The sequence below is a fragment of the Macaca nemestrina genome, chromosome X (assembly GCF_043159975.1).
Source record: "Macaca nemestrina isolate mMacNem1 chromosome X, mMacNem.hap1, whole genome shotgun sequence".
Classification (NCBI taxonomy): domain Eukaryota; kingdom Metazoa; phylum Chordata; class Mammalia; order Primates; family Cercopithecidae; genus Macaca; species Macaca nemestrina.
The window spans coordinates 52,587,963-52,613,575 of record NC_092145.1 but is presented as its reverse complement, the minus strand read 5'-3'; the positions used below and the strand labels follow the sequence as shown (position 1 = coordinate 52,613,575).

Here is a 25,613-nt window from a genome sequence, read left to right as displayed (position 1 = left end):
GCTCCATGGGCCACTTCATCAAATTCATCAAGGGTTGCTTATTAAAATTGCAGATACTTGGGCCCATCCTAGATCTACAGAATCAAAACCAGGGAGGTGGGGTGAGAAGTGTCTACATTTTGAGTAATTTCTTCAGTTGTTTCTGGTATTCATCAGTGTTTGAAAAGCGCTGCTGTGGATTGGCAACAAGGCCCATGAAAATTTGAATCCTTTGATGTCTAATTTCATTGTTGCTCCTGCTACTCAGTTTTAAATATCCGTGTGATCTCTGGTATGTCCAATATGTAACAATTCCTTCAATTCAGTAATACTTATTCAATGATTTATGTGTGAAGTTCTGGTCTAGGCACTGGGGAAACATCACAGAAAACAAGACAGGCAGGGTCCCAGGAGCTATCATTCTAGTCTGGAAAAACTGACTATAAGCAGGTAAATAAATCAGCAAGCATGTGATTTCATATGAGGATATACTCTTTGACAAAAATAAGCATAACTAAACAAAGTAGAGAAGGATCAATACAAGGATTATTATAGATAGGGTTGTCAGTGTACTCTTTCTCAGGAAGTGATACTTGACCTGAGTCTTGAATGATAGGAAGAAGCCAGGCATGGAGAGGCCATTTTGTCAGTGTCCCTATGTTGTGTGTGGACACCACTGATGCAGGAACACAGGACAAGCTAGAGTGGCTGGAGCCTAGCAAACAGTATGCAATCTGGTGGGAGATGAAGTTGAAGGGTAGACAGGAACAACATGGCTTAGGCCCTGTAAGGAGTTTGGATAATTGTATTGTGAGTGTCAAGATTAGAGTATGGGAGTGACATGGTCTGATTCTTGTTGTCAGAAGGTGACTCTGGCTGCTGTGTGGAGAATGGACTAGAAAGGAACAAGGTAGGGAGTGAGGATAACCATTGGGAGAATACTGAAGATGTGCAGGTAGAGGGGACCAGGGCTGCCACTGTGTGCAGAAGCCAGGGGTGGGGGCAGGGAGGGCGGTGTGGACCTCAACAGAGGGTATTTGGAGGTAGGGCAGGCAGGACTTGCAGTGCCTGTGTAGGTAGGGTATGGGGGATAAGGCAGAGTCAAGGAGGACCCCAGGTGTTTTTGTTCAGCAAAATGGAGAAACGATGGTGCTGTTTTCTGAGATCAGTCCTTCCAAGTGCTTTTGAGATAGTCTCAAGTTAATTAGTTAGGTCATCCAAATGTGGTTTAGAAGTGAAAGTTAGTAATTTAAAATATTTATCAGTTGATAATTAAGATTCAATTGTAAGACTATAATGCTTTATTTAATTAACATGCAAACTATTAAACTTTTAAAACTTGAAAAATCTCAATATCAAATTCACATTTAATGAGCAGTTATTGTGTTCCTACTATGGGTCTAAGAGTTTGCATGTATTAACTCAAGTAATTCTCAAAGCAGCAACTCATGAGGTAGGGACAGTTGCTTGCCCCAGTTTACAGAAAACGAAATTGAAGTACAGAGTGGTTCTAGAGTGGTCCTTTTTTTTTTTTTTTTTGAGGCAGAGTCTCGCTCTCTTGCCCAGGCTGGAGTGCGGTGGCGCGATCTCAGCTCACTGCAAGCTCCCACCTCCCAGGTTCTCGCCATTCTCCTGCCTCAGCCTCCCAAGTAGCTGGGACCACAGGTGCCCACCACCATGCTCGGCTAATTTTTTGTATTTTTAGTAGAGACGGGGTTTCACTGTGTTAGCCAGGATGGTCTCGATCTCCTGACCTCGTGATCTGCCCGCCTCGGCCTCCCAAAGTGCTGGGATTACAGGCGTGAGCCACTGTGCCTGGCCCAGAGTGGTTCTTTCACTCTCCCAAGGTCACAGAGAGCCAGGTATCCCAATTTCTCTGTAGTATAATTTTTTAAATAATGGGATTCTTGGCTGTTTATCCTTGTAAAACCAAAACATAAAGCAGTATTTGTTTAAAAATGGTTTGTCTTCTTTGGTAGGTATTGCATAATCTCAGTTTACTGATGAGGCATTTGAGTGACTGTAAGGTGAAGCAAAGTATTCAAAGTCACATAGGTTATAGGAAGTAGGGCTTGTCCCTATTCCGTCTCCAGATCCTACACTCCTAACCAGTACAATTATGGAGAAGAAAAAGCCATGTCAGTTTTGACGTGGTTGAACCATGTCAGCCCATGGTGGTTCATGTATGTCTTTGGTTGGAAAGTATCTTTCAGTAGCTTTTGTGCCATATACCAAGATGGTATCTATTTAAGAAAATGTAAAAAGCTGATAACTGTGAAACCAAAAGAGAAATTATTTCAAAAATATATTAATCGTCATACTTAATATGCATTAGACAACTTGGCTATTCAAATAATTCCTTGGAATTCAAAGATGAATTATCTTCCTTTTTAGGAATTCAGAGTGCTTTTCCAGGTGGAAGTCACTTTGTCTAGTGCTTTAGGTTTCTTTAGTTTGGAGACAGGCCTGGTCGGACCACCATTGATTGGTGATGCAAATAAGGTGTGATTTACTCACGGTCACCTAGAGTTTATAGATTAGAGCTGGCAGTGAGCACAGGTATATCTCCCATCTCACACAGTTATCTGTTCTCAGACATGGTATTAGCATTTTTCTTATGTATAGTGAATCACTTTTCAAGGGTTCAGAGGATACATGCTTCTCTGAGGTTAACTTGCAGGTAATATAGGAAGACATAGAATACCTTCAAATAAATGGAAATGGGGTAATGATTTTCCTTTCCTTTACCAAAATCTATTGGGACATGAGCAGAAAAATGCCTGGAATCGTACAGCACGCAGTCTTTTGTGTCTATCTCCTTTCAATCAGCATAATGCATGTGTGATTTCCATTATTCTTGTCTATAGTTGTAGATTATTCATTCTCATTGATGGATGGCATTGCATTATTTGGGTATTTCACAATATATGTATCCCTTTTGGAGATTTACATATTTTTCCAGTGTTTGACTTATGAATAATGGTGTTATGAATGATTTTTTTAAATTTTATTTATTTATTTTTATTATACTTTAAGTTCTAGGGTACATGTGGATAACGTGCAGGTTTGTCACATATGTATACCTGTGCCATGTTGGCGTGCTGCACCCATCAACTCGTCAGCACCCATCAACTCATCATTTACATCAGGTATAACTCCCAATGCAATCCCTCCCCCCTCCCCCCTCCCCGTGATAGGCCCCGGTGTATGATGTTCCCCTTCCCGAGTCCAAGTGATCTCATTGTTCAGTTCCCACCTATGAGTGAGAACATGCGGTGTTTGGTTTTCTGTTCTTGCGATAGTTTGCTGAGAATGATGGTTTCCAGCTGCATCCATGTCCCTACAAAGGACACAAACTCATCCTTTTTTATGGCTGCATAGTATTCCATGGTGTATATGTGCCACAATGAATGATCTTATACATATGTTTGGATAGACATTTATTTTCATTTCTCTTGGGCATGTGCCAAGGACTGGCATTTCTGAGTCACAGGGTATGTTTATGTTCAGCTCAGTGGACACCGTCAGTTTTTCAAAGTGGTTTTTCCATCAACAGTGTAAGAGTTCCACTGCTCCACATCCTTGCCACACTTAGTGTTTTCCATCTTTTTTGTTTTTTTTTTTTCTTTTGCTGGGTGTGTAGCAGTATCTCATTGTGGTTTTAATATCAGTTTCTCCTTAATTTAGTTCTCTCAAGTTTTAAGTCTCTTTTAATCAAAGAAGGTCTGTACTCTTTTTAAAAACCTTATTTATTTGCTTAAGAAATTGGATTGTTGTCCTGTGGAGTTTGCATTCTGGATATTGCTGATTGTGTCCTTATTTTGTTGTTTATTAAGTTCATCTGGCCAGTCTTATGTCCTTTAAATTGGTAATGAGATTTAGAGGCTTGTTGAGATTCAAGTTTTTTGGCTTGAATATCTCAGGTGTGGTGGTGTTTATTCTTACAGTGTTACACTAGGAGGCTCATTGGATCTGGTTGTCTCTCCTGTGATGTTGAAATTAATCACTGGGTTCAGGTGTCATCAGCATGATCTGTTCTTTATAAAATTTCCCTATTCACCTTTACTTCATGTTTTTTGCAGTCTCTGAATATTCTTACCTGTATCTGCATTTCATTAAATGTTACAAAAAGGGTGACATTGTAATTCTGATTTCTTCTGCCTTCACCAGCTGGAATTCATGTATAAAGAAAACTTCCTCTGACCTATTAGATTATATTGAGATGTGGTATACACAGGGAAGGTAGGATGAATGTTTAGTTCTTTTGCAGTATTTCCACTTTTCAAAACAGTGACTTGTTTCCTTAGGAGTTTCCAAAGGTGAGCAGTGAGCTTGTTCTGTTTGTGTTTTGTTTTTTTGGATTCAGTCTGAGTACTTTTGGTTGCTCATTGCTACCGGGTTAGTCATTTTTTTTGTCCTCTCCAGTGTGTTTAACCAGGAAATGTGTATCCTTTGTAAGAGATACATGTCATCTGCTTTTATCCCGGGCTGCTCCTCTGTCCTATTGTAGGTAATCATTTTATTAGTTTTTGTTATTACCCTCATTCTAAAAAAAAAAAAGCAAATATGTATATTATTTATTATATTACTTCCCCAGTAAAAATTTATCCAGAAATGAAAATGTTCTATATCTAAACTGTGCAACACAGTAGCCACTAGCTAGCTATGGTTATTGAGCATGTGAAACGTGATGAGTAAGACTAAGAAACTGAGTTTGTAATTTAAATTAAGTTGACATATGTCAGTAGTGGCTACTGTATTGGATACTGCTGCTCTATACTTTTTTTTTTCCTTCTTCTTCTTGCTTTTTATTTCACAATGTGTCGTAGAGATTACTCATAGCAGTACAGAGAGGGAGTCCTCCTTGCTTTTTATACTTGCATAGTACTCTAGGGTGTAGTTGTACCTTAGATTATTTAGTTGGCCCTGTACTGGGCATCTGTCATATTACTAGTATTCTGTTAGGAATTTTCTACCATAAATAGCCTCGTGTATATGCCTTTTATCTTTTTGCAGTATTTCTTTGGGATGGATTTTTAGAAGAGGGATTGCTGTTTCCAAGAGTAAATACCAATGTATTTTTATAGATAGCATCAAACCCCACCACAGGGACTGTACCATTTAACATTACTTCTAGCAATGCATGAAAATGCCTATTTCCCCACAGAGGAAGAGGAATGCTGAGGGGTGGTGAACATCATGTGAGAAGTTCATGAAAGCCATCTCACTAAATCAGAAGAATTAGATATTTGGATAGGAGTCCTACTCCTGTGCTTGTCTTTGACAATTCAGTCTCTAGTCTTTTCAGTTTTTTGTGGATCTGGGTCCACATCCCTCAAATGGGAGAGGCAGTCTTGCATAAAGCAGAAACTTCATGTCAGCTAGAAGACCAAATTGGAGGGACTTCTGTCCTAGGGAAAAGACAAGCACAAAACCAGAAATCCACAACTCTGATGTAGTGAAGGGCTAAAAGAGAAAGTAAACATGTAGTCCCTTACTCATGAGGAGAACCAAGGATGAAACCAACACAAGGGTGACCTTATCCTTTACTCTCTATCTGCAAACTGAATAGAAAGCTGCAAGAGTTTGTGTGTGTATAACTGTTGTGAAGAAGACTGAGATACAAGCAACATGCAGACACCCACACTGAAACATATAAACACACCATCAAATAGTTTTGAGCTACTTGTCTTATGTATAAAACAGTATACTGTGAACATGTTTCCAAAGCAATGAATATATGAGCATCATATTTGTAATTTCACAACTTTTTGTTTTCCACATTTTGTACAATAAAGTTTCTAAATTTAGAACACCAGAGAATTGCACATTTATAAAAGAATCCTCTATCTCTCTACAATGTGCACACACTGATTTACAAAATATAATTTTTAATGTACTATTTTCACACAGCATATGAACATGATTCTTAATGCATTTCTACACTATAATTTTGTGACTAGGTCACAGATTTTTCTGATTTACAGAACAGAATCTTAATAACTTTGTCACATTATCAGTTAATTATTTTCATTGTTTAAGATTTATCAAATATAATCAGAATGTATATTACATATTAAAAATATTGTCCATCTGTCACATCTTCTCCTTCTCCATATACAAAGATAGTTTCTCTTAATTTATTAGTATCTACTCTTCAGATGTTTTTCTCTGCATGTAGTATACTAACTTACTTTTATTGACACACATACCTCTAAATCCATGTTAATCTGTCTATATAAATTATTTTACATAAATCCATGCACTACATTATAATTTATGACTTAACTGGTTGACTAAATATGATTCTGTTTCATATATTTTATTTGTTTTGGTGTGTTCCCAAGTGTTGGAATTTATATCATTTTTCTAAGATTTATATATTGTCTCGATATGATTGGCTTATTTCTCTTGTTCATGAATATTTCATATTTGTAGGATATAAAACATGATTGAATATGGGTTAGAAATAATTTCTCCCAAATTTTTTATTTCTTTTTGTTTTCTATTTTAGCTATGCAAATACAATTCTATACTTTATAGTTTTTTACTATTTAAAAAGCACTTTAGCACATTGTTTTCGAAAGAACGACTCAACTAAACAATAATGCTTTAAGGCCAGGTGCAGTGGCTCACACCTGTAATCCCAGCACTTTGGGAGGCCGACATGGGTGGATCACTTGAGGTCAGGAGTTTGAGACCAGCCTGGCCAACATCAGGAAACCCCATCTCTACTAAAAATACAAAAAATTATCTGGACTTGGTGGTGCACACCTGTAGTCCCAGCTACTCAGGAGGCTGAGGCAGGAGAATCGTTTGAACCCAGGAGGAGGAGGCTACAATAAGCCACTGCACTCCAGCCTGGGTGACAGAGCGAGACTCCATCTCTTAAAAAAAAAAAAAAAATGCTTTAAGTTATATCAGATGTCAGCTGACGGGACAGAAGGGAAAAAACGTTTTGAATAATTCTAGGTTTAGAATCCTGGAACAATAGTTTATAAGGTAGTTTCCCTAGATCAAGTTATCAGTCTTTTCATTTGTGCTCCCTGATCCAATTAATGGGCATAATTATTTGTACTGGATAGAATTGTTGAAATCAAAATGAGATGAAATATAAAGTACCCTTTATATAGTAGTTGTGTACCCGTTAATAGACTACCATCCAGGTTCCCTTTCCAAAGGGCTATAGCTTGGTCTAGTTCAACCTCTCAGGGATCAGCCAGTCCATGTACATACAGAAGATACTTTATCTTACATTTAGTGGTGTAACTTGCTTATTTAACTGTAGTGGGTAGAATTTTGTCCCCCTCAAAACATGTCCCAATCCTAATCCACCCAAACTTTATTTGGAAATAGGGTCTGTGTAGACATAATGAAGTGAAAGATCTCCCAGAAGGGAATATCCTGAATGTAGGTTGATGCCCAACTCCAATGACTGGTGTCTATATAAAAGAAAGCAGAGGGAGATTTGACACATGCAGGGAAGAAGGCCATGTGAAGACTGAGGCAGAGATTGAGTTATGCCACCTCAAACCAAATAAAGCAGGAGCCACAAGAAGCTGGAAGAGCTAAGAAAGGATTCTCCCCTAAAGGCTTTGGAGGCAATGCAGTCCTGCCTACACCTTGATTTTGTACTTCAGACTTTGGTTTTGTACATCTGAATCATGGGATAATAAATTTCTGTTGTTTAAATATGCAAAGTTTGTGATAATTTGTTATGGTGGCCCTAGGAAACTCTTACATGTACAAACATCATACCCCAAATGTCGTTGATTATGAATAAACATTGGTTGATACCCTAATTTTTTTTCATGGCTACAGGGATATGAATACCAGTAAGGTATGTGAAAAGTATTTAAAAGTGCCAACATATCATAGGTACTATATGCTTTTAATGTGTTGGATCATTCAGTACCTAGAACACACTTATGAGTTAAATACTATTGCAAAATTCAGTTTTACAGATGGAAAACTAAGGGACAGAGAGTTTAAGGACTTTGCCTAAGACTGAACAGTTAGGGAGCAGGACAGCTTGGACTTATGTCCAGTGCATCATGCTCTAGAGCCTGGGAAACTGTGAAAGCTCTGTTGTTAGGTGAAAGAAGCAGTCTGCAATCATACATACTGTAGGAGCTCATTAAAAGTAATATGCCCTATGTTAGTGTATTTATACGAAACCTGGACCTAGTAAGAAATGGGTGGATTATGACTTTGGAGAGAATGTTCATTGCAATCCCAGAGACAGAAGCCATAGGGCAGTAGGATGATGAGTGGGAAGTGAAAAATGTTAACAGAGCTTGTAGAAAACTCTTTTTGGTACTTTGAATATGAAGGAGAAGAAGGATAAGGGAGGGAGAGACAGAGACAGGGAGATCTGTATCCTGTAGCTGAATGGGTGACGAGGGGGGTCCAAGGAGAGATTTTTTAAAAATATTCAATTTCTTGAAACTTGACCAAGTTAAAAGCTAATGTGAAAAAAAGCTGTCTCAGAATGAACCCTTGAAGTTGCCCACGTGTTTATTTCCCTTATGCTTTTATATCACATTAGAGCTCATGAGACACCTCCAATGGAATAGAATGGGTTTTGAGCTCAATACATATTTAGTTATTACCTAATGAAAGAATAGACATTGTGTGTGAAGAAATGCTAGTAACTCTTGGATTTTTGTCTCTCAGGGAGGCAGCAGATGGCTGAAATTCTGACGCAATGTGGCTGGTTAATGCACGATCTGAAAACCCCTGCACTGGTGATTTTGGGACAGATCTAGAATATACCAATAAATATATTAACATACCAGGTAGTCCAGGAGCAGCCACTGGGCAAACACCATACCTTGCATCCCTGGTGCTGTCTCTGAGCTCAACAGGTAAGTTCAAAGACATTCCTGTCTTCCCAGTGTGGGGAACTAAATTTGGGTCATCTCAGAAGCATGATGTTAGACAGCTCTTATGAGTTTCTGATAACACTCACGAAGTAGAGAAACTACTGTCTACAAAACTTTGAACTCAAGGCATATCACAGGAACATTTGCTTTCTTCAACTAGATGTCTGTATTCTCATAAGGGGGAGCAATGAGAAATGATTTTTCACAATGCCTGCCTTAGCACTGAGGCTCCGCCAGCCCCTAATGCTATGTCCCATTTAAAGGCCATTTAAGTCCCACCCCATGCCATATACTCTGAAGACGTTTCCTCATGTACCCATCAGGCAGCTATGTAAGAATGGTATGGTCAGTCCCATTTAAAAGATGACTAAGTTCAGGCTCTTACCTAAGTCACCTCTTCAGGTAAGTGGCAGGATTTGAATGAAATTCCATCCCTCACCCTCCCTAGAGGACCCTGATGAGCCTCCCTTTTAGAAGATGGGTTTCTGGGCTTGAGAAATGGTGAGATTCCACCCCCCTGCTATTGTGACCCCATGAGTCTTTACTCAACAACTTTTCTGGATGAAGATGACAGAGGTGAGATCCCATTCTTTGTGCCAACAGACCTGTGTGTAGGGACACATGAGTTGGCTGATTAATGCCTGAAGTGGTGAGTGGGCTCAGGCAGAAGCTCAAGAGTTGGCCTTGAGACAGGTGAGCGCATATATATGAGAGAGAGAGTTTATTAAGTATTAACTTACACAGTCACAAGGTCCCACAATAGGCCATCTGCAAGCTGAGGAACAAGGAGAGTCAGTTCGAGTCCCAAAACTGAAGAACTTTGAGTCCAATGTTCGAGGGCAGGAAGCATCCAGCATGGGAGAAAGATGTAGGCTGGGAGGCTAGACCAGCCTCTCTTTTTCACATTTTTCTGCCTGCTTTATATTCACTGGAAGCTGATTAGATTGTGCCCACCAGATTAAGAGTGGATCTGCCTTTCCCAGCCCACTGACTCAAATGTTAATGTCTTTTGGAAGCACCCACACAGACACACCTGGGATTAATACTTTGTATCCTTCAATCCAATCAAGTTGACACTCAGTGTTAACCATCACAACTCCTTTAGGCAAATGCACTCTATATTTCATCTCCTTTAATCTCAACAGCTATTCAAGTTACCTACAAGAATACCCACTGAATTATGTCCATTATTCAGATCAGGGTACTTTAGACAAGTTTCTGTACATCAGGGAAATATCTTTGTTGTGTCTCGATTAGCAGGTAATTCTGAATTATTCTAAAGTTTTCTCCAGTTTGTCTCTGTGCCTCCTGGGCTCGGAATGATCTAATTCTCCTTGGGCACTGCCATTACATGTTCCAAGGCAGTTTAACATTTTTTTAAAAAATTGTGATCCATGTGGTTTTAAGTCAGAAGATAATTTAAATTGAAAAATTCTAAATTTAAAAAACCTAAGAATAGCGTAAAAACTCTGGAAAAATCTGTGCAAACTAGAGCTGAGATAGTGGGTTAGAATTCATGCTTTGCGAAGCACACTAACAAAGAACTTAGGCAAATAATTTCAGTGGAGAAGTCAAATAATTAGATACATTAACAATAAACACACGAACTATGCCAAAACCACAGAAACTAATAAGATGTAAATATAAATCCTGAGAAGAATAGTGGAAAAAATAGGTTGCAAAAGAAGATAAGGATGTGATTCAACCTTTGGAACAGTCTGTGTGTGTGTGTGTGTGTGTGTGTGTAGGTGAACATATTTGTGTGCATCTCACCTGTGGAGACACATTTCACAGTATGCACCATTCTATGGACAGCAGACACCTAGGGGTCAGGGGTTAGGAGCTGCTCCAGTGAGAGATACAGGTTAATTTCAATTCATATATGTATTTTTATATATTGTTTTACATTTTATATTCAGGAAAAAGTATTTTGATAAAATATTAAAAACAATATGCTGTGAACATATTGACAAGAGTATGGTACACATATATTCCTTACTTTAGGTATTCATTTATTCAATTTCCTAGGGAAATAATGTAGATTTTTTTAAAATGAATTGACTCACACATGAGTGTGTGTGTATGTGTGTATGTTCTAGCTCCTCTAGCTCTACCACCTCAAATACAGTTCACAGTTGCAGCATTATCCCCAGTTCAGACTGACACTGTACTTCCAATCTCAAATTTAGATATCCCAGAAAACGTACTTTTTTATAACCCAGAAAAATAATGGATACAGAGGGATTTCTGTAGGTACATCAAAAATTCCAGAAAACTGGCTGATCCCATTAATCAACCTCCCAACCTCCATCCCTCCCTTTCCCCTGCTGAACTCACCAGTCAACTCTCAGAGTTGCAATCCTGGCTCTGGCCACCAGGAGACATCACAGCCATCTTCACTTTTGTTCTTTTTTAAGAAAAAGGAGTACATCTAACAAAGAGTAACATATGTTATAACATCGTTTGTTCACTGAAATACCAGTTCTGTTTGGAGTATTTGTGTGTATATTAAAACAGTTCCATTTGCTGTCGACCCCAAATCTACATCACATTCACTGATTCATCTCTTCCCTTCTCAGTGTAGGTTGAGGTTTCCACACTGTAGGAGGGTCCCTTCCAGATAGCAGGGCATTCGTTCACTCTCCATCCACCCCTGTACAGGCTTCCTGCACCTTCTACCACCGCTTCCCACTCATCCCCTCTCCAGGACACTATAAGCACAGCCTCCCAGACCTGCCCTTTTTGCCCTCATCCTCTCTCAGTCACCTCTCACCTGCCCTGATGCGATCCATTAAGATTCTGTCTTCCAGCAACAGCCAAGGAGTGTTAGACCTACCTGGTGTTTCATCCTATGGATGCCCCACCATATATGTATTTGCAGTCTTCTTTTACACTTACCAGTTGTTCTTTTTTTTTGACAGAATTAGAATGAATCATTCTGCACTTAGGCTCATAAGCTGTGGTTTAAGGGAAGTATTGTATTTTTTGCTCCTTGCAGACACGTCTTTGCAGAAGAGTTCTATAATGGTGGTACAATGGCGCCCCCCTCATGACAGAAGCTTGAACTACAGCTTGAACATCGGTGAGCAGGAAGGTGGGAGGGAGGGGCTGTGGCCCATGCATACCCTATAGAGCGTTCTGAAACTCTGGGTTGAAAAAGGAGGCATTCCAGGTTAAAGGGATACAGAAGTCCACTAGATGTTCCAGCCTCTTCATATGCTGAATAGAAAGCTGTATGTGGGAATAACAGAAAAATCATTTTAATTTCTATAGAGATGAAATATACTGTCTACATTGTTCAATACAATAGCTAATGGCAACTGTGGCGGTTGAACACCTGAAACGTGTTGAATGGAACTGAACTTTTAGTTTCATGTATGTTTAATCAACTTAAATGTAAATGGCCATATGTGGACAATGTCTACTATATTGGACAGCAGTGACTCAACACATTTTTCTGCACCTTTCTTCAGTTAACAATATATGCTGAAAATCATTACAAAGGAGTAGAAGGGGGAGTTCTCATAGCTTGTTTTACCTCTATAAAACTCTGGGATGTAGATGTACCTTAGATTATTCAATCAATTCCTTATTGATGGATATCTGTCTCATTTCTAGTCTTGTCCTGTTACAAATTGTTCTACCATGAATTGCCTTGTGTTTATGCCTTTTGTCTTTTTTAATTGTATCTTTCGGGGTACATTCTTAGAGATTGCTGGCCCTGGAAGAATACATCTGTGCTGCATAAAATAAAAGATTTGAAACGAGAGGATCTGGAAACATGGTGACAAGCAGTGAATGTTGGTTGTATCTCGTTATTCTTTTGATTCCAGGTACTTTCTGATCTCCTATTTTCATCCTAGTGCGACATGGTGAATGAATTTATTGAGCCCCAGAAAGAAGGAATATTAAAGAAGAGCAAAGAATAATAGCTGGACAGAAGATGGGGGTCATTGAACCTGTATCCTAGTTGCCAGACCTGTAAAGTGACCACAGGACCTGGAGTGAGTCCTGTTCTTTTGTCAGCCTCTAGTCTACCACAGAAGGACATTTATTATAGGAACAGTGGTTAGCTGTGTGGGCTTTGGGGTGAGAAGGACTTGGATTTGAGTCTGGGAACTATCACTCGATGGTTGCATAATCTAGAACAAATAATTTATCTATCATGTATCCTACAATTGCTGGCATTTTTATTATTGTTTATTTTGTTTTATTATTGCACCATTCATCCAAAGGGTGAATGATAGGAATCAGGATTACACTGTCAGGTATTGCAATGTTCCATGAAACTTTGCTTTTGTAACTGATGGAGTCTTTGACATACAGATTAAAGGATGTCTGTAGAAAGCTCATGAACAGACCCATATATATATATTACATTTAATATGCAATGTAGATATGGCATTTCCAATCAGATGCATTGTTTGAAAATTGGGGTTGGGTCAGCTGGTTCATTAAAAGGCAAAGTTAGATTATATATCTTGTAATTTAATCAGAATGCTTCATCCACATATTAGTACTTTGTATAAAAGTTCAAATAGAAGTAGAAATGAAAATAAAAACCCAGAATACCAAGCTCCATATATAGTATAACCATTATATAAAATGTAATGTATGTGTGTCCATTACATTTGCTTATATACATGTATAAAAAAACAAAGTAGCATGATGTAAATTTCAATAAGGATAGGAATACTGATGATAAAAGAAAAACTTCAGCCAAATTAAATTTAAAGGACTTTGAGCAATGAACAATTCGTGAATTGGGCAGCCCCCAGAATCACAGCAGATTCATGGAGACTCTAGCACAGCCATATGGTGGAAAAAGATTTATAGACCAATAAAGGGAAATGATGTACAGAAATTGGAAGTGAGGTACAGAATGGCTGGATTGATTATAGCTTGGTGTTTGCCTTGTTTAAACCCAGTTTGAACACTCCGCAGTACACGAATGGTTGAAGTATGGCCGCTGGGATTGGCCAAGAGTTAGCTATTGTTACAGGCACATACTCCGAAGTTACGTTTTCAATTTTGCCTATTAAGCTAGGTTACAAGGACTCAAATATAGAAGTACGGAGTCCTTCTCAGGTCATATTTAGTTTGCTTTAACACTGGGTATTAATAGTTTTTAAATTCTGCGCTTGACTCAATATTAACCTTTTGTAAAGACAAGTGTGGAATACATTTATGATAAAAATGTGGCTCCTAAAATATGTTACTTAAGAAATATTTCCGAAAAAAACATAGCCATAAAATTAACCCAGGTTAATCTTACACCTACTTTAGTTTAGTTTTTCTCTAACCCCAGGTCCCATAGGCTCCCATCTGGCAGTGGGTTTATGCTTCCTCCTGAAGTCACATTCTTCACCAGAACACTCTTTTCACAGGGTCACAGTCTCTCCACACTTTGATTTATTTTCTCTCTGCACTCAGCCTGGGCAACAAAGCAAGACCCTGAAAAAAGAAAGAGAGGAAGGGAGGAAGGTAGGGAGGGAGGGGGAAAGAGAGAGAGAGAGGGAGGGACGGCGGGCTTTGCTGTCTCTGTAGCACAGGTAACCTGACAATGCAGTGGAGGAGAAGGAAAATCATCCCCTCATTACATTTTGTTTGATATCCTTTCTTGCTACCTTCTTTTACCTTCCATTTGGACATTGGAATAGCAGCTTTTCATTAAGCTCTGGAAAGGAGACAGCACCGAATGACAGAGCATGAAGATGAGTCTGCTATAAAACAGACTGAAACCAGGAGACCTGGGTCCTAAGTACCAGATCTTTCCTTGTATACCCAGTGGTTAGGGATGTGGGCTTTGGAGTCAGATAGATCAGGTAGAAAATGTGTGTACATTTAATAACTGCTTTCATGATCTTTAGCAAATGTTGAGTCTTCAAATTAATGAAACCCATATTTAGTATACAAACATTAAATATGCATGCATAGGGAATGAAATGAGCATTAATACAAAAAAAAGTTTAAAAATTAACCAGTGATGGGGTTATTGATTAATTATATATCTGGACTTGATTATATTTCCCTGAATTTCTTAATTGGTATGGATCTTTTTAAAATCAGAATTAAGTCTCAGAGAAATAGTGGTTGTTATGAAATCTTAAAGTAACACAAAAAATTATAGAATACAACAGACTTCTACATACTCATGTCAACATATAAAACCTTCATAGGTGAGTCAAACACACTTTAAAGTCTTCTCTTATTACCTCAGCTGCCTTCTTTCCCACAGGTGACCACAATGTATAATTTAGGTTTTACATTTTTAAGACATTTTTCTATACTTTTATTACATATGCATATATCTGTAAGTGAAATATGATATTGTTTTCTGACGTGGTTTCATCCCTAAATACCTGGCTACCTCATGAAATAGGAGAAAGGAAGAAACATGAGGAGAACAAACACACATTCACATCTTCATAGAGGGACCTACCATATATGCCTATTTGTCATTTATACTGTCTCTCAGACTCACTGAAGCAGACACACCCATTTTCTCAGTTTATATGCTGTGGGGAGCTCCAACAAAATCTGCAGATACCATTTTTCAAACCTCTTTATTCCCTGATGAATTCAAAATCTTAGCGCTTCCCTGAAGCTAACTAGCCTAAAATAATGTCTCAGTGTTTCCTGACATGAAATACCTTCCATTTGCCCAGACCTAATTTTCTATCTTTAATCCAAACTATAATTCATGTAGGCTTACCCTGTCTATCTGGAATCTAAACTGGGTCATGCTGGTGAAAGAAGACAGTGATTCCCTGAGTTGATTTTCGTATGTCCAGGCTACTACCCAAATCCATTGATTAGTTCAGGGATGCATATCATTTAGAGCTTGATCTGATTTTGTATCACAATTGCTCAGTATGAGTATATTGTACTTTCCATTTGTTATTTTTGATTGCACAAGGAAGGTATTTCAAAAGAGTTTTTTTGTTGTTTGTTTGTTTGTTTTTCTTTTTCTTTTTTTTTTTTTTTTGAGACGGAGTCTCGCTCTGTCGCCCAGGTTGGAGTGCAGTGGCACCATCTTGGCTCACTGCAAGCTCCGCCTCCTGGGTTCATGCCATTCTCCTGCCTCAGCCTCCCGAGTAGCTGGGACTACAGGCGCCTGCCACCACGCCCGGCTAATTATTTGTATTTTTAGTAGAGACGGGATTTCACCATGTTAGCCAGGATGGTCTTGATCTCCTGACCTCGTGATCCGCCCATCTCAGCCTCCCAAGATGCTGGGATTACAAGCGTGAGCCACCGCACCCGGCCTCAAAAGAGTTTTAATTCATATGTGTTAATTGATGATCCTGGGGACAGAATCCATAGTGTAATGGGATAAAGAGTCAGTCAAAAGTGGAGAGTATTAACAAGGAATGTATAAAACTCTTTGTGGAACTTTGAATTTGAAGGAGAAGAGAGAATCCAATGGGGGAGGACACATACACGTACACACACACACACACACACACACACACACACACAGAGAGAGAGACAGACAGACAGACAGAGAGCGAGCGCCAGAGAGAGGCGGGGAGAGGGAGAGGAGTGGTATCTCTATCATGTGGTTGAATAGGTGATGAGAGGTCCAAGGAGGGATTTTTGAAAATCATCAATTTTTTGAAACCCGATCAAGTTTAAAAATTAATGAGAAGAACCATCTCATCTCAGATTTAAACAATGAAGTCACCCATATATTAATTTCCTTTCTTACCCAGTTAATTCGACTTTAGGGTTCATGAGGTACCTCCAGTGGAATAGCATGAGTTCTGGGCTCTGTAAATATTTAGTTGTTAGCTAATTAAAAACTGGACAATTGTGTGTTATATTAGTCTGTTCTCATGCTGCTAATAAAGACATAATGGAGACTATGTAATTTATAAAGGAAAGAGGTTTAATTGACTCACAGTTCCACATGGCTGGGGAAGCCCCACAATCATAGCAGAAGGCAAAAACACATCTTACATGGTGGCAGGCAAGGGAGCTTCTGCAGGGAAACTCCCATTTATAAAACCATCAGATCTCGTGAGACTTATTCACTACTATGAGAACAGTGTGGTATAAACTGCCCTTATGATTCAATTATCTCCACCTGGCCCTGCACTTGACATGTGGGGATTATTACAATTCAAGGTGAGATTTGGGTGGGGACACAGCCAAACTATATCATGTGTCAAAGACTTGCTAGTAACTATTGGATTTTTGTCTCTAAGGGAGGCAGCAGATGACCGAAAACCTGAAGTGATGTGGCTGAGTACTGCATGATCTGAAGACTCTGCACTGGTGACTGCGGTATGGGTCCAAATTTTTCCTTAAAAAAAAAAAACTAAAACTAAAGAGCCCAAAACCATACTGACCAGTCCAGGAACAGCCATTAGGCAAACACAACTTTTTGCTACCCTGGTGTTACCGATTTCTGAGCTCAACAGGTGAATTCAAAGATATGCCTGTTTTTCCAGCATGGGGAGCTGGATTTGGGTCAGCTCGGGGGCATGATGTTGAACAGCTCTTATGAGCTTCTGATAATGCCCAGGAAGTACAGAAACAACTGTCTACAAATCTTTGAACTCAAGGCATATCACAGGGACATTTGCTTTCTTCAACTAGATACCTGTTTTCTCATAAAGAGAAACAATGAGAAATGATTTTTCACAATGCCTCCTTAGCCCTGAGGCTCACCCATCCCCTAGTGCTGTGTCCCAACATTTAAAGGCCATTGAAGTCCCACTGTATGCCATATACTCTGGATAGGTTTTCTCATTTACCCCTCAGGACAGCACTGTAAGGATGGTATGGTCAATCCCATTTCATAGATGGCCAAACTCAGGCTTTCAGAGCCTAAGTTTCTCCAGATAGGTGGTAGGATTGGAATGAGGTTCCATCCCTCATCATCCATAGACAGCCCTGAGTAGCCTCCCTTTTAGAAGATGGGCTTCCAGGGCTTGAGAAATGGTCAGATTCCACCCCTCTGCTATTGTGGACCAATGCATCCTCACTCCACAACCCCTCTGGGTGATGAAGAAGATAGAGAAGATTAAATCCCGCCATTTATGCCAGGAGACCTGGGTGTAGGGCCACACGAGTTGGTTGCTCCTCGAAGTAGTGAGTGGGCTCAGGCAGAAGCTCAAGTATTGGCCTTGGGACAGGGGAGCTTGAGAGAAGGAAATTAACATACACTAAACTACTGTAAGCAAATGCACTTTATATTTCATCTCCTTTAATCTTAACTGCTATTCAAGGTACCTATCACTTTGACCATTATTCATATTATGGTACTTTGGGAAAGTTTATGTAAATCGGGGAGAAAACTCTTTTCTCTCCAGATCAGCAGCTAACTCTAGAATTACTTAAAGTATTTTTCCATTTTTGTCTTGATATCTCCAGGACTCTCAATGCTCGTATTTTTCTCAAGGCCGACAGTACACACGCCCTAAGGTGTTCTTCACCAGTATTTCTTTTTAAATTACAATCTGTATATATCTTATTCATATTATTGAAGTTGAAAACACATTCTAAATGAAAATAACGCTAAGAATTTCTATAAAATAATGGGGAAACATTTTCAAACTACATCTCAGATGTTAGATTAGCATCCACAATTTATAGGGCAAGCTCAGTAACAAAGCAGTTGGCAACTAATTTTGACATACAATTCCAATAGATATAGACATGAACAATGAACTTGTTGATTATGTTAAAACTGTAAGAACTAATAAGATGCTAATATAAATCCTCAGAAGAATATTAAATGGAAAAGACAGGTTGCAAAAGGAGATGATTAATGTGATCACACTTTTTGGCAAAGATTATATGCATGTGTAGGTGGACATGGTCATGTGCACCGCATCCACAGAAACATGTCTGGAATGTGTGCACCATTCTATGGACAACAGACATTTTGGGTCAGGAGGTAGGAGTTGAGCTAGTGAGAGGTGAAGATTAATTACAATTCATAAATGTGCTTTTGTATATTTGAAATTTGGTATTCAGGAATAAAAGTATTTTGATGAATATTTAGACAATATACTTTTGAACAGACTGACAAAAATAATGTGTATTATGTTCATTAATTTGAAATAGCTATTACTGTATTCTATTTAATGGTGTAAGAAGTAGTTAAGTAGAAGGACACAAAACAAGTCTCAATAAATTTAAAAAATCAAAATCATATCAAGTATGTTCTCAGACAAAAATGGAATAAAAGTAGAAATCAGTAACAAGAGGAACCTGGGAAACTGTACAAATATGTGGAAATTAAACAAACAGCATGCTCCAGAATGACCACTGAGTCAAGAAAAAAAATTATGAAGGAAATCAAAAAGTTACTTGAAACAAATGAAAATGGAAACACAGCATATCAAAATCTATGAGCTACAGCAAAAGCAGTGCTAAGAGAAAAATTTACAGCAATAGATGCCTTCATCAAAAAAGGCAAAAGATTCCAAATAATCAATCTAACTGTACACCTCAAGGAACTAAATAAGGAAAAACAAACCAAATCCCAAATGAGTAGAAGGAAGGAAACAGTAAAAGTCAGAGCCAAACTAAACAAAATAGAAACTAAAAATATACAAAGTTTTAATGAAAGAGTTGGATTTCTGAAAAGATAAAAAATTGATAAACCGCCAGCTAGACTAACCAAGAAAAAAAAAGAGAGAAGACACAAATAAACATCAGAAATGAAAAAGGAGACACTACAACTGATAACATGGAAATACAAATAATCATTCAGAGACTATTATAAACAATTATATACCACCAAATTGGAAAGCCTAGAGGAAATAAATAAATTCCTGGACGTATGCAACCTACCAAGATTGAATCAGGAAGAAATAGAAAACCTGAACAGACCACAATAAGTAATGAGATTGAATCAGTAATAAAAATCCTCCAACAGAGAAAAGCCCAGGCCTGGGTGGTTTCTCTGATGAATTCTATCAAACCTTCAAAGAAGAACTAACGCAAGTTATATTCAAACAGCTGAAAAAACATTGAAGAGGAGGGAATTCTCCCTAACTCATTTTATGAGAGCAGCATTATTATGATATTAAAAACCAGACAAGGACTCAACAAAAAAGAAAACTACAGGCCAATAACCCTGATGAAAATAGATGCAGAAGTTCTTAGCAAAATACTAGCAACCTGAATCCAACAGCACATCAAAAAGATAATATGCCATGAACAAGTGGGATTTATACCAGGGATGCAAAAATGGTTCAACATATGCAAATCAACAAACATAATACAGTAATTCCATCAACAGAATGAAGTACAAAAACCGTATGATCATCTCAACCAATCCATAGAAAGCATTTGATAAAATTCATCATCCCTTCATGATAAAAACTCTCAAGAAACTAGGCATCGAAAGAACATACCTCAAAATAATAAAAACCATATATGATAAACTCACAGCTATCATAATGAATGGGGAAAAGCTGAAACCGTTTCATCTAAGACCTGGAACAAGACAAGGATCTTGTTTTTTCACCTTCATCACTACTATTCAACATAGTACTGGAAGACCTAGCCAGAGCAATCAGACAAGAGAAATAACAGATATCCAAGTCGGATATCTTTGCATTTGTTCCTCTTTGCAAATGTATAATTTTGTATCTAGAAAAACCTAATGGCTCCATCAAAACCCTCTCAAATTTGATAAATACAATAAAGTTGTAGGATAGAACCTCAATATACAAAAATCGGTAGTGTTTATATGCACCATTGATGAAATAGCTGATGATGAAATGGCTGAGAAAGAAATTAAAAAGACATGCCTACTTGAAATAGCTACCAAAAATAACCTAGGAATAAATTTAACCAAGTAGGTGAAAGACCTCTACAAGGAAAACTACAAAACACTGATGAAAGAAACTGAAGAAGACACAAGCAAATGGAAAGATATTCTATGCTCATGGACTGGAAGAATTAATATAATTAAAGTGACCATACTGCCAAAAGTAATCTGCAGATTCAATGCAATCCTTATCAAAGTACCAATGACATTTTTCACAGAAATAGAAAAAACAATCCTAAAATTGATGTGCAACCGCAAAGGAACCCAGATAACCAAACCAATCCAGACCAAAAAGAACAGAGCCGGAGGCATCACACTACTTGACTTCAAAGTATATTACAAGGCTATAGTAATCATGTTTTGATTACTATATGGTATTGGTATGAAAACAGACACAAAGACCAATGGAACAGAATAGAGAACGCAGAAATAAATCCACATGTTTACACACAAAACTGATTTTCAACAAAGGCACCAAGAACATACGTTGAGGAAAGGACATCCTCCTCAATAAATGGTATTGGGAAAATTGGATATGCATATGCAAAAGAATGAAACTGCACCTCTGTCTCTCATCTTACACAGAAATCAACTCAAGATCGATTAAAGACTTAAATGTAAGACCGGAAACTATAAGAGTACTAGACAGAAACCTGGGGTAAACACTTAAGTACATTGATCTAGGCAAAAAAAAATTTTTTTTTTTCTGGACAGGAAGTAGAATTTATTGGTGAGTATTAAGTGGGGGCAGCATATTGGAAGCCCTCATGAGTGCAGGGCCCGCCATTTGTTCAGAGGACCACGATTGGGGATGTACTTGACCCCACAGCCATCTGGGATGAGCCGCTTTTCAGCTACCATGTCTTCAAATTCATCAGCATTGAACTTGGTGAAGCCCCACTTCTTTGAGATGTGGATCTTCTGGCGGCCAGGAAACTTGAACTTGGCCCTGTGCAGGGCCTCAATCACATGCTCCTTGTTCTGCAGCTTGGTGCGGATGGACATGATAACTTGGCCAATGTAAACCCTGGCCACAGTGCCCTGGGGCTTTCCAAAAGCACCTCGCATACCTGTTTGGAGCCTGTCAGCCCCAGCACAGGACAAGATCTTGTTGATGCGGATGACGTGGAAGGGATGGAGCCACACCCGGATATGGAAGCCATCCTTGCCACACCTTTTTACCATGTACTTATTGGCACAAATTCGGGCAGCCTCCAGGGCTTCAGAGGACAGCTGCTCATATTCATCTGACACCATGTGGCCACAGAGCGGAAACTCATCCACTTTTGCCTTCTTCCACCCCAGGTCAAAGATGCGAATCTTGGCATCAGGGACACCTCGGCAGAAGCGAGACTTTGGGTATGGCTTGTTCTTACAATACCGGTAACAACGGGCGGGGCGGCGGCCCATGGCGACACCAGGATCCTCAGTGGCGCGCCGAAGGGAAAGAGAGATCTAGGCAAAAATTTTATGGCTAAGACCTAAAAAGACAACAAAACCAAAAATAGACAAATGACTAATATGTGTGTCCACCGCAGAGTCCAGGGCCTTTCCTCTGCAGTACCTTGTCAGTGTCAGTACTTTCTTCATTCCTCTATAGGCTTTCTCACCTCCCTGTACTTGGGGAGTCTAAATGGCACTACTTTATGAGTGTCTGTAGAGCAATACTTATCAAGGCCTACATAGGCTCACACCCTTTGTGCTAGCATTTCCTTTTATATGTTTATCTTCAGGACTTAGTGAAGAATGTTGATAAAGATCTGGTTACAAGTACTGCCATCCTCATATTTCCCTGTTTTCACTTTTGGGCTTGAATTTGGAAAGGGAAACCAAATGAGATGCAAAGACACAAAGAATCCAGAAGGAAGTAAAGGGAAATGTGGTTGTCAGCACACACACATACACACACACACACTCCTACATCAACCAGGTTCTGTTATCACAATATTACAATTCCCTCAACATAGTTGTTGGACTCCAAGGGGACCCATTCAGCTCACCAGAGCAAATAGCCAAGGGAACTGTGCCCTGGATTACACCCACTACCAGTACACAGACTCTGAAAAAATGCCATCCGCATCGTGTAGATAATAGGGAATATTGGAACGCACTGAATAACATGGGGTTGTGAAAGTTGATTATGTCACATCCACAGGATGAAATTTCAGAAGAGCGCAAAAATGAGTTATATTGAAACGATGAGAGATGATTTTTTTGCCTATCAGATTAGTAAAGATTCACATTATTTCTAATGTAGGCAGAAAGGAACTTTCATACTGGAATATTAAGAGTGTAATACTTTTATTAGAAGTATTTTGATTTCAGATAAATGCACGGGGGCAAGATGGCAGATAGAAAGCAGGACTAGCTTGAAGTTCCTGCTCAGATGGACAGAGCAGCCTGTGGAGACTCAAACTGTAAACCTTTGCTCCAAGAAGTACTGCAGGAACATACCAGGATAGCTGAGAGAATTCACAGACCCTTTGAAGAAACTGGATCACTGCTGCAGGCCCCCTGAGATACCGAAAAACTGAGTCTGCTTGCTTTGTCAGCGGGGAAGCTGGTGGTCTGGGACAAGTTCTCAGCCCTAGTCACTGGTTGCCCTGACATAGACTCATTGCTGTTGCGGGGCACAGTGGGAGTGACACTAGCCTTTAGGACTGCAGGCTGTGTGGGAGCAGGCTGAGGCCCGTGACCGCTGACTTTCCCCCCACTTGCTGGCAAACTGTATGATTCAGCAGAAGCAGCCATAATCCCCCTGGGAATATAACTCCATTGGACCAGATATCACACCCCCATCTCCCACAGTAGCCACAGCAAGCCGCACCCAAGGAGAGGCTGAGCTCAGCCACGCCTATCCCTGCCTCTACCTGGTGGTCTTTCTCTACCCACCCTGGTAGCCAAAGACCAAGGTCAGAATCTCTTGGGAGTTCTGTGGCCCTGCCCACCGCCTGAGAAATCTGAATACTTAACCAGCTCTCCCTAGGGAAAGTTGGCATCCTCTCTACAGGACACAGCTGATGCACTCTTGAAAGCACCACCTCCTAGCTGGAGGCCAACCAACACAAAACCAGCACACTAAACCAAAATACAACCAAGGACCCTTACAGAGTCCACTTCACTCCCCTGCTACCTCCACTGGCTGCAGAACCTGAAGATGGATCACATCACAGGACTCTTTCCAGACACTCTCCAGGACCAGCCCAGAGCCCAGTAGCTCCACTGGGTGGCTAGACCCAGAAGAGCAAAAACAATCATGACAGTTTGGCTCTCAGGAAGCCCCATTTATAGGGGAAGGGGGAGAACACCACATCAAGGGAGCACCCCATGGGACAAAAGAATCTGAACAGCAGCTCTTGAATTCCAGATCTTCCCTCTGACATAGTCTGCCCAAATGAGAAAGAACGAGAAAAAAAATTTCTGATAATACGACAAAACAAGTTTCTTTAATATCCCCAAAAGATTGCACCAGCTCACCAGCGATGGATCCAAACCAAGATGAAATCCTGGAATAGCCAGAAAAAGAATTCAGAAGGTTGATTATTAAGCTAATAAAAGAGGCAACAGAGAAAGATGAAGTCCAACTTAAATAAATCAATAACATGATATAGGATATAAAACGAAAATTCTTCAGTGAAACAGCATAAATAAAAAAACAATTACAATTTCGGGAAATCAGGGGCACACATAGAGAAATGCAAAATGCACTGGAAAGTCTCAGCAATAGAATCAAACAAGCAGAAGGAAGAACTTCAGAGCTCAAAGACAAGGCTTTCCAATTAACCCAATCCATCAAAGACAAAGAAAAAAGAATTTAAGAAAAATGAATAAAGCATCCAAGAAGTTTGGGACTATGTTAAATGTCCAAACCTAAGAACAATTAGTGTTCCTGAGGAAGAAGAGAAATCTAAAAGTTCGGAAAACATATTTGAGGAAATAATCAAAGAAAACTTCCCCAGCCTTGCTAGAGATTTGGACAAATACAAGAAGTTCAAAGAATACCTGGGAAATTCATTGCAAAAAAAGATAATTGCCTAGGAACATAGTCATGAAGTTATCTAAAGTCAAGACAAAGGAGAGAATCTTAAGAGCTATGAGGCAAAAGCATCAGGTAATCTATAAAGGAAAACCTATCAGATTAACAGCAGATTTCTCAGCAGAAACCCTACAAGCTAGAATGAATTCGGGTCCTTTTTTTAGCCTCCTTAAGCAAAACAATTATCAGCCACGAATTTTGTATGCAGAGAAACTAAGCTTCATAAATGAAGGAAAGATATAGTCTTTCCCAGACAAACAAATGCTGAGAGAATTCACCACTACCAAGCCAGCAGTACAAGAACTGCTAAAAAGAGCTCTAAATATTAAAACAAATCCTCAAAATATACCAAAATAGACTCTCCCTAAAGCATAAATCTCACAGGACCTATATGACAGTAACACAATGCAAAAACAAACAAACAAAATAAATAAATATACAGGCAACAAATAGCACAATGAATAAAATAGTACCTCACATCTCAATACTAACATTGAATGTAAATAGCCTAAATGCTGCACTTAAAAAATACAGAATGACAGAATGGATAAGAATTCACCAACCTAGTTTCTGCTGTCTTCAGGAGATTCACGTAACACATAAGGACTCATATAAACTTAAGGTAAAGGGATAGAAAAATATATTCCATGCAAATGGACACCAAAAGTGAGCAAGAGTAGCTATTCTCACATCAGACAAAACAAACTTTAAGGCAACAGAAGTTAAAAAAGAGGGACATGGGCCGGGCGCGGTGGCTCAAGCCTGTAATCCCAGCACTTTGGGAGGCCGAGATGGGCGGATTACGAGGTCAGGAGATCGAGACCATCCTGGCTAACACGGTGAAACCCCGTCTCTACTAAAAAAACACAAAAAATGAGCCCGGCGTGGTGGCGGGCGCCTGTAGTCCCAGCTACTCGGG

At 39.3% G+C, this 25,613-nt stretch overlaps 2 protein-coding genes across 23 annotated transcripts in view; one reads left to right on the top strand and one right to left on the bottom strand.

Annotated features, from left to right (window-relative positions):
* The window catches only part of LOC105499789 (G protein-coupled receptor associated sorting protein 2), a 177,618-nt gene extending 160,465 nt beyond the window's left edge, over positions 1–17,153 (top strand). For 16 of the 22 annotated variants that reach the window (XM_071089169.1, XM_071089166.1, XM_071089154.1 and 13 more), the window contains 5 exons: positions 3,016–3,128; positions 8,656–8,846; positions 11,863–11,946; positions 12,698–12,868; positions 17,075–17,153. The gene's annotated coding sequence lies outside the window, so the exon portion shown is untranslated. Of the gene's footprint in view, positions 1–3,015; positions 3,129–8,655; positions 8,847–11,862; positions 11,947–12,573; positions 12,869–17,074 lie in introns of all 22 variants that reach the window. The other 6 variants (XM_071089160.1, XM_071089153.1, XM_071089150.1 and 3 more) reach the window with 4 other exon arrangements.
* A 4,211-nt stretch (positions 17,154–21,364) lies between these two features.
* LOC105499762 (large ribosomal subunit protein uL16-like) lies at positions 21,365–22,101 on the bottom strand. Its single transcript, XM_011772560.3, has one exon. It carries the CDS (start codon positions 22,066–22,068, stop codon positions 21,424–21,426), a length of 645 nt encoding a protein of 214 aa, XP_011770862.2. The 5' UTR covers positions 22,069–22,101; the 3' UTR covers positions 21,365–21,423.
* Between the last annotated feature and the right edge of the window lie 3,512 nt (positions 22,102–25,613).